This window comes from Cotesia glomerata, linkage group LG6 (genome assembly GCF_020080835.1).
Source record: "Cotesia glomerata isolate CgM1 linkage group LG6, MPM_Cglom_v2.3, whole genome shotgun sequence".
Lineage (NCBI taxonomy): Eukaryota > Metazoa > Arthropoda > Insecta > Hymenoptera > Braconidae > Cotesia > Cotesia glomerata.
In genome coordinates this window covers 10724808-10738650 of record NC_058163.1, presented here as the reverse complement: position 1 = coordinate 10738650, position 13843 = coordinate 10724808, and the positions used below count along the sequence as shown (strand labels likewise).

Genomic DNA, 13843 nt, shown 5'->3' with positions numbered 1-13843 from the left:
AACTCGTCGATGAGGTAGAAAAGGACCCATGGGGCAGACCGTATAGGTTGGTCATGACCCACCTGAAGCGCCAGCCAATGCCATCACCTACGTGTCCACAGCTCCTGGAAAGAATAGTTTCTACGCTGTTTCCTCGACAAAGTAAGTTCGGCTATTCTTCATTGCCAGTAAATCGAGAAGACATTCCACCTGTCACAGAAGAGGAATTGATGGAGGCGTGCAACCGAGTAGGGAATAATAAGGCGCCGGGATTGGATGGAATCCCGAATATTGCATTAAAAACAGCTATTAAAGCAGCGCCAAATCTATTCTTAGATACCTACGATTCGTGCCTCAAAGAAGGGATTTTTCCTAGAAGATGGAAACAGCAAAGACTTGTACTTCTCCCTAAAGGGAAGAAGCCACCGGACGAGCCATCATCCTACCGACCACTCTGCATGCTGGATACAGCGGGTAAGATATTAGAGCGTATAATGCACCAACGAATAGAAGCAGTCGTCGATCCACTCCTAGCAGAAGGCCAGTATGGTTTCCGGAAAGAACGATCAAGCTGGATGCGATCAACCTGGTGGTCGATACAGCTAAGTAGGCAATCGCTGGAAAGAGATGAGAACGTGACAGAAAGAAGTATTGTTTGGTGGCTGCCTTGGACATCAAAAATGCCTTCAATTCCGCTAACTGGGACTGCATCATGCGAGCTCTCGAAGATAAAGAAGTGCCAGGATACCTGCGCAGAATGGTAGCAAAACTACTTTACAGAGTCCTCAAATATGACACGAAAAACGGTTCAAGGGAGTACGAAATAACCGGAGGAGTGCCACAGGGCTCGGTTTTGAGTCCTTTGCTGTGGAACATCATGTATGATGGTCTTCTGAGAGTTGCATTACCATCAGAGGTGAAACTTGTTGCATATGCCGATGATGTAGCGGTAGTGATTGTCGCGAAACACTTGGAAGAGATCAATCTGGCTTTCGATATCACATTTAGCCGGATTAACCTATGGATGGAGATGATGAAGTTGGAGTTAGCCAAGCACAAAACTGAAGCTGTGATCACCAGCAGAAAAATCGTAGAAAACATCAAGCTGAATGTCGGCGAGCAGGAGATCGCATCGCAACCATTTATCCGATATCTGGGGGTGACGCTGGATGCCCGACTGAACTTTAAGCAACAGGTCGAATACGTAAGTGCTAAAGCATCAGCGGTAGTAACTAGCCTATCAAGACTGATGCCGAATGTTGGAGGCCCGAAGCAGAGCAGGAGACTATTGCTGTCGTCAGTAGTCACATCAGTGCTCACATATGGAATATCCATTTGGGCAGACGCGCTGGAGACCCAAGAATCATGGAGGAAAGCCGCACCGGTCTATCGATTAAGTGCACTGAGAGTAGCCAGCGCCTTCCGCACAATATCCGAGGAGGCAGTGTGCGTCATTTCTGGAACTCTGCCTCTTAGAGTCCTAGCTGAGGAAAGACGGAACCTATACCACCGAAAGAGGTCATCTACACTGAGCGCTGAAGAACTGAGAACTGAAGAGCGACAACATAGTATAGCAAGATGGCAACAACTATGGGATGCTGCGGAGAAGGGAAGATGGACTCATCGACTTATACCAAGGATTGACGTTTGGCTTAACCGGAATCACGGCGAGACCAACTACTATCTGACCTAGATGTTGTCAGGACACGGCTGTTTCCGGGAGTACCTTCATCGCTTTAAGCACGATAATTCCCCAGAGTGTCCGTCTTGCCCAAGAGTTGCTGAAAATGCGGAGCACGTTTTCTTTGAGTGCCCTCGTTTTAACCCACAGCGTGATGAGTTAGAGAAGATCCTGAACAAGAAAATCACACCAGAGTCAATAGTAGAAGAAATGCTGTCATCCGAAGCTGCCTGGAACGCCACAAGCACGTTTACCACCGAAGTGCTTACAGAGCTGCGTTCCATTGAAAGAAAAAGGGCAAATGACAGAAACTAGAAGGAAGGAAAAATAACACCTTAGCCACCAGAAGGAATAGCAGTAGCTAGATCCTCCCCTCACGAAGTAATGCCTGACGGCGGTTTCCATGAGGGATTAGAGGAAAGAAGAAAAGGGGTTTAGGGTTTAGTGGGTAGGGGCGTTAGCGTCGAGTTTTAATATGACGCTGCGTCGAGTCGCCACATATCCAGGCCGAACAGCTATGCCTGGAATCCGTAAAAGGGACTACCCCCCCCCCTAAGTTAAAAAAAAAAAAGACACACACACACACACACAGACAGACATAGTGATAATATCGCGGGGGTAGTCAGGGAAGCTTCCTATGACCTTAAAACGTCGATATCTGATGAAAACTCGATTTTTGCAAAACGGGGTGAAAACAATAACTTCCCGATTTTTGAAAATCTTCGATTTTCTTAGCGGGAAGTTAAAAAATTTTTTTTCCAATTATAAAATTTTATCAGTTACCAGCAAAATCTAGATGCAACAATCAATACAATATATTTTTGTGAAAAATTGAATACTCTACAAAAAATCTCTGATATTTTCGATGTAAAATATTTTTTCTAAAGTTATTCAAAGTCAATATAAATTTTAGCACAAATTCCAAAATTAGATACAAGTAAAAATTCTGATAAAAAAAAATTTCTGTATTATTTAAACAGAAAATAGAAAATCGTGATGAGATACTTATGAATGATAATATTGAGAGCTCACACCGAGATTTTCAATATTCTTTAAAAAGATGTGGTCGATTTTCTGAACTCTCAAATATGTATATTTAGAATTTGATTATTTTTTAGAGTAAAATAACGATTGACTGACTTGACTCGCTTATGAATTTCAAATTGTCATTTTTCAGGAGTTTCGAGTGAGAATTGAAAGCGTTACTAAAAGTTTGAAATTTCATTCAACAATTAATAAAAACTTAGTACATCTACTGTAAAAAATTAAAGTCTGTTTTTATGGATATTCTGTTAATGCAAAATTAGTTCACTAACATTTTTTTAGAACGCCGTTTGGTTGGTTCCGATCGGTTTAGTCGTTCAAAAGTTATAAGCGATTCACATACTTACTTACTTACTTACTTACTTACTTACTTACTTACTTACACACACACACACATATTTAAAAAAATTTTTTTTTGAAGTTTTTTTCAGATTTCTCAAAATATACCGGTTCGAATCGATCCAAATTATGGTCAAAATCTAAGTTTAGTCAAGCCCTTTCGAATGGTGCCAACCGCGATGAAATCGGTCAAGCCGTTCAAAAGTTATGAGAGGTTTACACACACACACACACACACACGCACACACACACACACACACACACACACACACACACACATACACACAGAAGTGGAAACAGCAACGGCTAGTGTTACTTCCGAAGGGGAAAAAGCCGCCGGAAGAACCGTCATCCTACCGACCACTCTGCATGTTAGACACGGCCGGCAAGATATTCGGGCGCATAATTCATCAGAGAATAGAGGCTTTAGTCGATCCACTCCTAGCAGAGAACCAGTTTGGTTTCCGAAAAGGACGGTCAACTCTGGATGCTATCAAATTGGTTGTTGATATAGCCAAGGATGCAATCGCCGGAACGAGATGGAAGGGTGGAAAGAAGAAATACTGCTTGGTGGCTGCTTTAGACATCAAGAATGCCTTCAACTCCGCTAACTGGGACTGCGTTATGCGGGCTCTAGAAGAAAAAAACATACCAGGATACCTTCGCAGAATAGTAGCGAGCTACTTCACGAACAGGCTCCTGAAATATGACACGACGAATGGTACGGAAGTGTACGAAATCTCCGGAGGAGTGCCACAGGGATCAGTCTTAGGTCCTCTGCTATGGAACATCATGTATGATGGCCTCCTGAGAATAGCATTGCCTACGGGAGTCAAACTTGTAGCATATGCGGATGACGTAGCTGTCGTGATTGTCGCAAAGCACCTCGAAGAGATAGAAATGGCATTTGATATTACATTCAGACGAGTCAATTTGTCGATGGACATGATGAACTTGCAACTAGCCAAGCATAAAACCGAGGCAGTGCTCATCACCAGCAGAAAAACGGTAGAAACCATCAAGTTGAGAGTCGGAGAACAAGAAATCACATCACAACCATTTATCCGTTATCTGGGAGTGATGCTGGATGCACGACTCAACTTCAAGCAGCAGGTGGAACATGTCAGTGCCAAAGCGTCAGTAGTGAGGGCTAGTCTCGCACGGCTGATGCCTAACATCGGAGGCCCAATGCAGAGCAGGAGGCTACTATTGTCATCAGTAGTCACATCAGTGCTCACTTACGGAATATCCATTTGGGCTGATGCACTGGAAACCCAAGAATCATGGAGAAAAGCTGGACCAATATACCGACGGAGTGCCCTACGAGTAGCTAGTGCCTTCCGCACTATATCAGAAGAAGCAGTGTGCGTCATTGCTGGAACCCTACCTCTTAGAGTTCTAGCAGAGGAAAGACGGGCCCTTTACCAACGAAAAAGGTCAACTGCACTGAGCCCTGAAGAACTTAGAATTGAAGAACGGCAGAAGAGCATAGGCCGATGGCAACTACAATGGGATGCTGCAGAGAAGGCTAGGTGGACGCACCGTCTCATACCTCGGATCGACATTTGGCTTAACCGGAATCACGGTGAGGTCAATTACTATCTTACGCAGATGTTGTCGGGACATGGGTGTTTTTGAGAGTATCTACACCGCTTTAAACACGATGACTCTTCGGAGTGCCCGTCCTGCCCAGGAGCTGCTGAAGACGCGGAGCACGTCTTCTTTGTATGTCGTCGTTTCGATCCACAGCGTGAAGAACTGGAGAGGATTCTGAACCAGAGAATGCAACCAGATTCACTAGTGGAAGCAATGTTGTCATCAGAAGCTGCCTGGAACGCTACCAACACGTTTGCAACAGAAGTCCTTAAAGACTTGCGTCCCACCGAAAAAAAAAGAGCAAATAGCAGAAGATAGAAGGAAGGTAGTTAACACCTTAGCCACCAGAAGGAAGAGCAGTAGCTAGATCCTCCCTTCACGAAGTAATGCCTGACGGCGGTTTCCATGAGGGATTAGAGGAAAGAAGGAAAAGGGGTTTAGGGTTTAGTGGGTAGGGGCGTTAGTGTCGAGTTTTAGTATGACGCTGCGTCGAGTCGCCACATATCCAGGCCAAACAACTATGCCTAGAATCCGTAAAAAGGATCCCCCCCCCCTAAGGGGAAAAAAAACACACACACACACACACACACACACACACACAGACAGACAGGCAGACATAGTGACAACCTCGCGGGGATAGTCAGGGAAGCTTCCTGTGACCTTCAAACGTCGAGATCTGATGAAAACTCGATTTTTGCAAAACGGGGTGAAAACAATAACTTCCCGATTTTTGAAAATCTTCGATTTTCTTAGCGGGAAGTTAAAAATCCGATTCTCCAAAAAAATGTTAAAAATTTCCAACAATTTAAATTCTTTTAACATGAGTGTTTTTTTTTCTCAATAGTAATTTTTTCTCTCAGTGTATGTGTTTAATTGTGACAGTCGTTTCCATTTAATGAAGATTAAACTTTTTAATATCAAATTGGAAGTAAAGCGATACTTTTCAATTCAACGATACTTAATAACGTTCCATAAAACTTCACTGCTAATTTGATTTTGTCATAAAATGATTCCCATAAAATATTATATTAATTATTTTATTATTTTTTGGTTAATCAAATGAATATGTATACTGTAATTTTTTAGGTACTAACAATAATAATGACTCTCAGTCTCGATTTTTTCCGTGCATTGTTCGTTCGATATATGAACCCATGGTGGTGCTGGGATCTTGAAAAACAATTTCCACAGTATGGTGATTTCAAAATAGCTGAAAATATTTTACACTTGGTCAACAATCAAGGGATGGTTTGGATGGGAATGTTTTTTAGTCCCGGTTTAATAGCTTTAAACCTTATCAAACTTGTTATTATCATGTACTTAAGATCTTGGGCAGTAATGACTTGCAACGTACCACATGAAGTTGTCTTTCGAGCCTCAAGATCAAACAATTTTTATCTAGCACTATTACTTACGATGATCTTTTTGTGTGTTCTTCCGGTGGGTTATGCTATTGTATGGGTGGAACCTTCTTGGCATTGTGGACCTTTCTCGGGTTATTATAGAATATATCACATAGCTACCCAAAGTTTGAAGAATTCTCTTCCAGTGAAAGTTCACAAGTATGAATGATCTTTAATATTCGGAGTAAAAATATTCATAACTTGATATCACTTTACGTTTTTTTTTCTTTTTTTAGATCACTCGATTACATTGCATCTCCAGGAATTATTATTCCTTTGATTGTTTTAATGGCATTAATTATATATTATCTAACATCACTCGCTGGAGCTCTTAGAGAAGCAAATAATGATCTTAAAGTAATGTATTAATTAATTATAAAAATATTTTTATAAATCATTTCAGCAAATCAAATTAATTTTTCAAAAAAATGAATTTACATAAAAAATCCCTTTTTTATTTGTTGTATAGATACAATTGCATTACGAACGAAGGAAAGTATTCAAAGTAGAAGAAGAAGATGAGAAAGAAAAAGAGAAATCAATTGCAAAATGGAAAAAAATACTGCCGAGAATGTCTTCTATCAAGTCCGTTACTCCAATTCATCTTTAATTTGTTTTCAATAAGTCTTTGAAAAATGAATTTTTAGTTTAAATAAATGTATATTTAAATGATAATTAATTTAAATAAAAAATTATTCATTACAGTTGTTCCGTATGTATTAAAGTTCATTTTATTTCCAATAATACAAATATGATTTAGTCGAATGGGCTTGCGGTGACTATCAGTACTATTGAATAATTTAATTAAAATAAATTAATCAAAAATAAAAATTGTTAGTTGAATAGTTCATCTTAGGTTTAAGTAAAAAATTTCGTGAAATAATATATTCAAATTTTGTGAAATAATAATCCCGAAGATAAAGGCTGGCAATAGCCTAGTCGGCTCGGTGCCCGCTTTTCGAAAGAGTGGGACCCGGGTTCGATCCCGGCACGCACCAATATTTTTCAATGATTATAATTAAAAAATATGTGCGTTACATTGCCAGCCTCTGAAAGTGGCAGAGATAGCCGGGCGACACACGTCTGACTTGGGCGATCACCCAGTTAAGCTACAACTTAATTGGATGACCACTCTAGTCAGCGTTGGCTAGCACGAGGGATCTCTGCACACTAGGAGAAAGGCCTAATGTCCCAGTGGTCGATAAGGAAGAATTCCTTATCAATCACTGCAGACTTAGCCCAGCTCCGACTGTACTATCATGGGTTTTCTCTGTGGTTTCCCCATGACTCTGTTCCAACAACCTGAGAAGATGAGGTTCAGGGTGAATACGGTACAGAAAGCACAAGTCGGGCCACAGCCGCAAAAATAAAGAGCAGTAACCAAGCAAAATCATTAATGTTGAGAAAGGCTTGGGGTGTACAGGGGCATAAAAAGCCTATACACTAGAAACTCATAGAAATATAATTGAGGTTATAATTGAGGATGGTTTTACTTGTATCACTGTAGAGTGTTTTACAAGGGAGGGTGGGGAATTATTGTCTCTCCACTTTTTTCTCCGCATTATAATCTCTCAACCCCGTCATTATAACTCTCAACCACTTTTTCGTCCCCACCCCCCTGCATGTCGGGATTTTTTCTTTCATGCCCGACACACATGTGCTGTGACTGTGGCCGACTTACACGTTATAATCAGTACCTGCATTTTCATTACGGTCTTAAATAGTATGGAGGTACTTCTATAATGACATTTTACCTCCATAACTATATGGGAAAACCACAGAAAACCCGACCGGTACAGAGGCTGGCAATGAAACGCACATATTCTTAGTTTATAATCATTGAAAAATATTGGTGCGCGCCGGAATCGAACCCTGGTCCCACTCTTTGGAAATGCAGGTACCGAGCCGATTAGGCTATTGCCAACCCTTCTCATAGAAATATAATAATCCCGAAGATAAAAAATAAAGCCTTTAGTTACAAATAAAATCCTTTAATTAGATTTGATTTTTTATTTACGCATTAAAAAGGCATCGAAAGTTAACCCTTCAGCACTCTCGCTATAAGATTTTCTCTCACGCTCATCAATAACTCAAGTTTTCTTTCAAATTTCAAATGGAATGACTATGTGATTTTTTTTCTATCTGCTAAAAAATTAATATTATTTCAGATCGCAATATTATTATTTTAATTGTTCTATACTATAAAAAAATAAAATAAATTTTATTAACTCTGTGAGATATTTTCTCATCGCAATAGTAAAGTAGGGGGGGGGGGGTCAGAATTTAAAAAATCGGGTCTGATCAGTACAGTTTGGAGGTTCCCGTAAGAATGCATTTATGTTTGGATGTATTATTATTAAATATTATTTTTAAATAAGTCAATTTTTTTTTGTTTTAAAAAATTTATCTTGTTTGAGATTTTTTAAATTAAAGGGACTATAAACATACGTGCGCTTCCACAAAAGGCGTCAGAGTTTTTCTCATCGCGCGAGTATTGATAGTAAATCGTTTTGCGAGAGTGCTGAAGGGTTAAGAACGAATAAAATTTTGGTCATAGAGAAGTACTTAAATTATTTTTTTTCCTTAAAGTTTGTTACAACTATATTACTAAATTTATTCAAAATAAAGTCAGTCTAATTATTATTTAATTAAATATCAATTTTTACTAATTGTTCAAAGGCTGAAAAATATTAAAAGATACAAAAGTTCAATTACATAAAAACATAAAACAATCAACCAAATAATAAATTACTGTAAAATGACTCATACACTTTGATTTTGAATAAGACAAATTATGAATTGCAAAACTCATCCTAAATAATCAAGTATCAATAAATTTGGCTTCTAAAATTTTGCGAGCATTGAATAAAAAAATGCAAATTTAAATCTCTTATTACACAAATAGTACAAATTTATTGTTAAAAATGTGATTTACATGTTATATAATTAATTTGACTGAATTTCATCAATATTTAAATGAGCAATAAACCTGAGCCTCATTTGCAAGGCTGGTCTTAGTCTTCGAATTATACATTCAACATCAGTTTTCATCATATCTCCAACAAACATGTATTTAATATGATAAAGAAGATCACAAACTGGATCCATGTATTTAAGTATAGCTTGAGTTCTATCAACCTGTTCTAGCATCTCGTACAAGCTCACTGATAGTTCGACTATACAACGTGGTCGCTCTACATTGAAACGAGCCAAAGTAGGTCCAATTAAGTGGCAAGCAAATATCAATTGCTCTTCACTAGTAACAACAGGTTGAAGTTTTTCTTTGATGAGCTGTGGCATAGAAGTTATTTGTCCAACACCAGCATGATGCCATATTGAATGAGCGATGGCCAACATATAAGAATACTTATTTTCCATTAAGCAATTGTGCGTATTATCAAAATTAAATATTTGGAATGGTGTAAGATTATTATATTGCCATTTTTCTAATCCAGGACTACTAGCAGTTTCAACAATACGATCGTAAAAAGCGGACCAATAGCATTCCGGCAATGCAGTCATAAGTAATCCAATGCAGTTAATCCATAAGTGAATTTCCTTTGGAGCTATAACAGTGTAACCTTTGGCAACAACATCTAAAAGATTGTCAGCAACAAGATTTGGAGCGACCGGTACTGCCATTAATTCAACACACGTGACATAAAGAACGTGGGCTGCAGGATTAGGAAATTCGTTGAATCTCCAATCTACAGACGGGAAATGCGGCGTTCCCACCATTGTTTCAACCATTCTTCTGACTAAACGAATATAATAATCTAATTCCGGGATCCAAGTAATGGTTTCATCGGTGGCACGTGTCATATATTGTAAAAACTGTTCGGATAAAGCCCATGTTGGTGCTCTTATTTCTCTTAATGAACCTAATACAGCAGCGACAAGACGTCGCTTCAAAAACGGACGATCACGCAATTTGTTTTCGTAATAATGGAGTGTGTTGTATAAGTACGTAACAGGACGATCATGAAATTTGTAAAGACATCCCAAATGGTCTAAAAGAATTTCTAAACTTTTACTTACTTGAGGAATTTCCAGAAATTTGTGTACAACAATATCAAAAACGGGCAAGAATCTCAGGCAAACATTACCAAAGTAAACAGGTAAACTCTGATATTGACTTGGTCCACCACTCGTTTGATCCATAATTCCTTCTGGTGCAAACGTCTCTGGGAATTTTCGATGAAATGCCAAATGTTTATCATGCCAATTAGACTGCTTCCAATGTTCTGGTGAATTTTCTTTGACAAATTCTTGAACTCGATTACGAAATTCAGCTGCTTTCAGTAGAAGTAATTGAATAATGAAAAAACAAACTTGTGCTTCATTACCTTCTTGAGTTCTTAGGGCTAAACATAATACCAGTCTATCAATAGTTACAATATTATATTTCCAAATCATATGGTTAATTGTATCAACACATTTGTTGACATGCTGTCCTCCTCCTACACTATTTGCAAATTCAAACACCAAATAGTCACAAAATTTTCTTAAGTGAGCAGACAATGCTCTTGCGCCAATTCTCTCTAAAATTTTATAAGCAATCGGACTGATTCTATCTGTTTCAAGAATCATTTTCCATAATAAACACAGAAATAATGGTGGAGTACCTGGAACAGAAAAATGAGCTATTATGTCATTTTCATTGCTCATAGATGCCCAATTCCTATATTCCTCTTCAACTGCTTTTTTAATCTGTTGTTTATTTTCCCAAGGAACACTATTTTGTTGAAAAAATTCACTCAACACAGGAGGAAAACATTGAAGCGTATGATTTGCCCATGAATGAGGAGTATTTTGCATTATAGTATTTAGTAACTCTTTACACCACGTTCCACTTAAAGAATCTGCACCAGTACTGGTAATATGCATTGATCTGGCGAGAGTAAGCACTAAAGCACGATTAAGTTCTTCAGATTCAGATGACACCAAAGTTTTTGGTTCAGATAAAAATCTAGACAATTGTGGTTGAACTTCAGATGATCCTAAACCTGTAATCATCCTTAAAGCAGTACTTTCAACGCATAAATGCAATTGAGTTTGATTTGTCTGAGGTACTGCAGCTAAACTATGAAGATGAGAAAGTATTTGAACTCGGTAATGAGGTTGAATATGATGCATTCTGTAACTGAACATTTCTAAAAGTGTATACAAAGTTCCCCAAGCATGAGATTTAAATACTTGTGGTAATAATTGACTGATAAACCCTTTTATACCAAGACTTTCTATCTCCGTGTAAACTAAAAGTCTACTGTAAGTTTCTACAAGAGCAGGTGCTAATGGTAAGTTACTTTTTGACTGTGCTAACTTTATAACATGAGTCACAATACTATGAATGAGACTCATTTTAGAATGTACTGTAAGAGAGTCTAAAATAGACATCGATAAGGGAGTAATCGGTCCTGTAGCCAAAGCTGCATTATTTTGTACATTCGTAGGCAAAGGTTGTTGCGGTTGACTTTTTTGAGTGCCTAATACTGTGTCAACAAGTGTAGCCATAGGTCTGCTAAAGTATTCTTGATAAGTAGAATAAGCATTACAAAGAAGTGCAATCCGATAATCTGGCCCCATACAAAGTGAAGAGTTAGGCATTACCAAATGTTGAAGAAATTCGTGATGGTTTTTTAATGCTGTAGGGATCGGTCTATGAATATTAGCATGCTCTGATTGTGCCTTCTTTAGCAAGTGAATCCATATGCACGTCATAGCCATTTGATGTGTACAAAGAGCTTGATTGAAATCAGGTACAGGCAAAGGCTCTTTTTCTGGATATAAAAGATCGTAAAGTTTCAATACTGGTAAAAAATTAGCCAAAGGATTTCGTTGAATACTTCCAGAAATAAATTGAAGTAATACCCACATCAAATGATCTCGGCCTTTCCGTAAATCTCTTGCAGCAAGTTTTTCATGAATCGCCATTACTATACTTGGAAAGCAAGCAAATTGGAAGAGAATAAAGTAAATTAATTGTGATGAAAGGTGTAACCATACCCAATGATTTGCTACAGTTCCATCTATTCCTTCAGATGGTTGAGGTGCATCATTTTCCGATCTTTCCATTGCAAGAATAACAAGTTCCACCAATTGTTCTTCTAATGCTATACAGCGTTGTTTATGTTGCTTCTGAAGTCCAAGCATTGAACAAACCATATCACGGCTATATGGCTGCTCCAAAACATAACGAAGTAAGTCTGTTTGCGGTTTAAGCAATTCAGCGTCATAAGGAAGATTTCCTTTTAAAGAAAACTTTAGTGATGATGGATCTAATAACCAGGGATTTATTAGATGGTCAGCATATCCTGTATGTTCAACAACTGGACGCATTTTTGAATGTCCGATTATTGATACCATTTGAGCTACAGGTCGAAAACTTTCTACAAAGCTTGAAATAAGTTTTGCTAACTTCCAATGAGGCCAATTTTTATTATCTGGGTATACTTTTTGAATCTCCGTAACAATGAAGTAGCTTGGAAGAAGACAAGCATTCCTATCAAATATATTTTCAAATACATGTTCCAGACTTTTTAATTGAGGCTGTACTGAAGCATTTAATTTTGCTGGAATAGTCTGAGCTTTCTCTATACAACCCTTCATTACCTCTCGTACACCTTTGTAGTCTACTCCACCGATTATTTTCTTTATTAAAATAAAACATTCAACCCAAAAGTCTTGAAGTTCATATACTAATTTATCGCAGCATAAAATTGATTCACATACCATTCTAAAAAAAAAAAAAAATTTTTTTTTCATACTTAATTTGATCTTTGTGTCGTATTAGTTAAATCAAATGAAATTACCTTGCCGGTAAAACGGTATTGACTACTAAATTCTCTAGAAGACCAAGTAAAAGTTGCAAGCGTTTATGGTTGGTCATTCCAGCAGCCAAAGTTAAAAATTGTTTAACTGCAAGCTCTTGTTGATCTACTGGTAATTTGAGCATTGCGGAACGCAGTTCTCCTTGCCATTTTTTTATTTTTTCCGTTTCACTGCCAAGATTATGAACCAAGACACAACTAAAAGCTTCTTCAATTGCTTCGACTCTCTAGATGAATATTGTTTCATTAAAATTTAACAATATATAGAACTTGAAATTAAACAAAATAAAATAATAATATTTACCAATATCTCATTGACGATTGTTGAAATTTGAGATTCACTACTCATATTGAACTATTCAGTATTTAGAAATTAAATTGAATATAAAATGTGTAACCTTAAAAATTACACACCATTAGTTTAAATATTATTTATATTATGATTCTTTTGTATTTTTTAAACACTTATTATTTATTTACAAACACTGATATTTTCATGTATGAATTATTCTTGAAAACTGTGTACGTTATACTTTAGGAAAAAGCCCTTTCTCACTGAATTAATGTCAGTCATTGTTGGAAATCTTCGTAAATGTTTTCCCACTACATATGTTTACAATTCATTATTGTTAAAAATTGATGGCCATGTGTGACCGAACTAAAATACTTATATTCTTTGAATTGCTATTTATCAATAGTAGGGTTAGGTTTACGAAAGTTTGTTTATAATTTGGCGAACGTAGCGAATTCAACAACTGTTTTGTGCACAGAACAGAGACCAAAATATCCGATTTCTTCTCTCTTTCTCTCATTACTTTGATTGGTTACAGTAAAATTTTTTTGGAGTATCTTCTTTGCTCTTGTGAGTGATTTATGAAAAAATTGAGATAGAACTAGGAAACTTTAGAGAGATTTTACTGAAATAAGTATAATTTATTTGTAATGTCTTTAGTCACATCCAGGTAACGCTA

General features: G+C 37.5%; 2 protein-coding genes across 2 annotated transcripts in view; one reads left to right on the top strand and one right to left on the bottom strand.

Annotated features, from left to right (window-relative positions):
* The window catches only part of LOC123267073 (transmembrane channel-like protein 3), a 33227-nt gene extending 26533 nt beyond the window's left edge, over positions 1–6694 (top strand). The window contains exons 10-12 of the mRNA XM_044731565.1: positions 5726–6201; positions 6279–6399; positions 6512–6694. Coding sequence (XP_044587500.1) covers positions 5726–6201; positions 6279–6399; positions 6512–6652 — 738 coding nt within the window. The 3' untranslated portion in view covers positions 6653–6694. The remainder of the gene's footprint in view (positions 1–5725; positions 6202–6278; positions 6400–6511) is intronic.
* A 2228-nt stretch (positions 6695–8922) lies between these two features.
* LOC123266823 (mediator of RNA polymerase II transcription subunit 23) lies at positions 8923–13677 on the bottom strand. Its single transcript, XM_044731267.1, has 3 exons — positions 13177–13677; positions 12855–13099; positions 8923–12778 (listed from the first exon to the last, which is right to left on the bottom strand). Exons 1-3 carry the CDS (start codon positions 13219–13221, stop codon positions 8989–8991), a joined length of 4080 nt encoding a protein of 1359 aa, XP_044587202.1. The 5' UTR covers positions 13222–13677; the 3' UTR covers positions 8923–8988.
* Between the last annotated feature and the right edge of the window lie 166 nt (positions 13678–13843).